Consider the following 1730-nt stretch of genomic DNA (forward strand, 5'->3'; position numbering starts at 1 on the left):
ACACGCTTGACTGAGGTCATGCATAGACCCACGGACACGCACAGACCCACGGACACGCACACACTCGGTTTGGGATTGACGGAAAAAGGTGTAGCGTGAGAGTTTAAACCAACACATGGCACCCCAATCCCTCCGCTGAGCTGATTAGCGTCATGATTGAAGGTGTGTCTGTATGTGTGCCTGTGTGTGTGTGTGTGTGTGTGTGTGTGTGTGTGTGTGTGTCTCTGCGTGTGTGTGAAAGTGGCTGTCTGTGCATCTCTATGTGTGTATGTGTGTGTGGGAGCATGTCTGTGCGTGAGTGTGTGTGCGTGTGTGTGTGTGTGTGTGTGCATCTCTATGCATCTCTATGCATGTCTGTACATGGATGCATGTGTCTGCATGTCTGTGCATGTGTGTGTACGTGTGTGCATGGGTGTGCATGTCTGTACGTGTGTGCATGTCTGTGCATGTGTGTACATGTGTGCATGGGTAAGCGTGTCTGTACGTGTGTGCATGTGTGTGCATGTCTGTGCGTGTGTGTGTGCGTATGTGCGCACGTCCTTGCGCATGTCTGTGCGTGTCTGTGCAGCATGTGTGTCGGCTAGTGTCCGATGTCCACATCGTGTCCCTGGCACGGGAGCGAGCGAGATCAGGGCGAGAGACTATGTCAGCGGACACGGAGGCCTCCGTACCTGGGATGTGTTTGGCCCAGCCGATGTTGACTACCAACTCGCGGTCGGCCAGGTCGCACAGCGTGGTCAGGGCCTTGATGTCGCTGTCGGGCACCGTGGGGTCTGGCATAGCGAAGATCCCCTCGGGCTCGGCCACCAGCAGCAGGGAGACCACCTTGTTCTCCCCCCGCCCCGCCCAGAGAGTCTGAGGGGAGAGAGAGGGAGAGGGTGGAGGAGAGGGAAAGAGGATACAAAGGGGGAGAGGGTGCAGGGGGGGGGGGGGGGGAGAGAGGGAGAGGGTGGGGAGGTGAGGAGAGAGAGAGTGAAAGAGAGAGAGGGGGGAGAGAGGGAGAGGGGGAGGGAGGTGAGGAAGAGAAAGGGGGAAGAGGGTGGGGAGGTGAGCGAGAGAGAGAGAGAGAGAGCGAGAAGAGAGGGGGGGGGAGTGATTGAAAGAGATCGAAAGGGGGGCAGGGAGGGAAGAAGAGGGAGAAGAGAGAGGCAGGAAGAGATTTGAAATATGAGATGAAGGAAGAAGGAATAGAAGAAGAGGAGGGAAGAAGAGCAACTGTTATCAATGAAGAAGATCAGGAACTATGAATAGTCATCCAGCACAGTGGTGCTCAAATGGGAGTTCTTTGGATAAAACTGCAGGGGGTCATATAAAAAAAATGTGTCCTTTCTGTTGTTTCGATATTGGTTAAATATTTCCCCCTCAATAAAATGTAATAAAATCTGAACACTGATTTACAAGTGTGTTAAATCTTTCCAAGGAATGAGCGAAATCCTTGGGGACGCACAAGCCCATACCTCTCACTAAACTAAGTATTTGCACCTCCAATGTAAAGGTGATTTTTTTCAGCTTTGTGCTGGTGATGTGGTGATGGGCATTCGTGAAAACAGTTTGAGAACCGGCAATCTAGGGGTTCCACTCACAGCTCTTCTTCTGTGGTAGGCCGTTCTGGAGGTTCACGTAGGGGCTGTTCTCTGCGTCGATCCGTCGCTTGTACTTCTGTCTGCCGCCCCGTACCCGGTCCAGACGCACGCCTGGAGAGAGCCGCACACACGGTTTACACACCACAC

General features: G+C 53.5%; 1 protein-coding gene across 1 annotated transcript in view; it reads right to left on the reverse strand.

The window, feature by feature from the left end:
• The window catches only part of LOC311363573 (estrogen-related receptor gamma-like), a gene marked incomplete at both ends in the record, with an annotated part of 19968 nt that overhangs the window by 5844 nt on the left and 12394 nt on the right, over nt 1-1730 (reverse strand). The window contains 3 exon segments of the mRNA XM_084483523.1: nt 672-837; nt 839-855; nt 1584-1694. Coding sequence (XP_084339649.1) covers nt 672-837; nt 839-855; nt 1584-1694 — 294 coding nt within the window.

This window comes from Micromesistius poutassou, assembly GCF_964030765.1.
Source record: "Micromesistius poutassou genome assembly, chromosome: 19".
Taxonomy (NCBI): domain Eukaryota; kingdom Metazoa; phylum Chordata; class Actinopteri; order Gadiformes; family Gadidae; genus Micromesistius; species Micromesistius poutassou.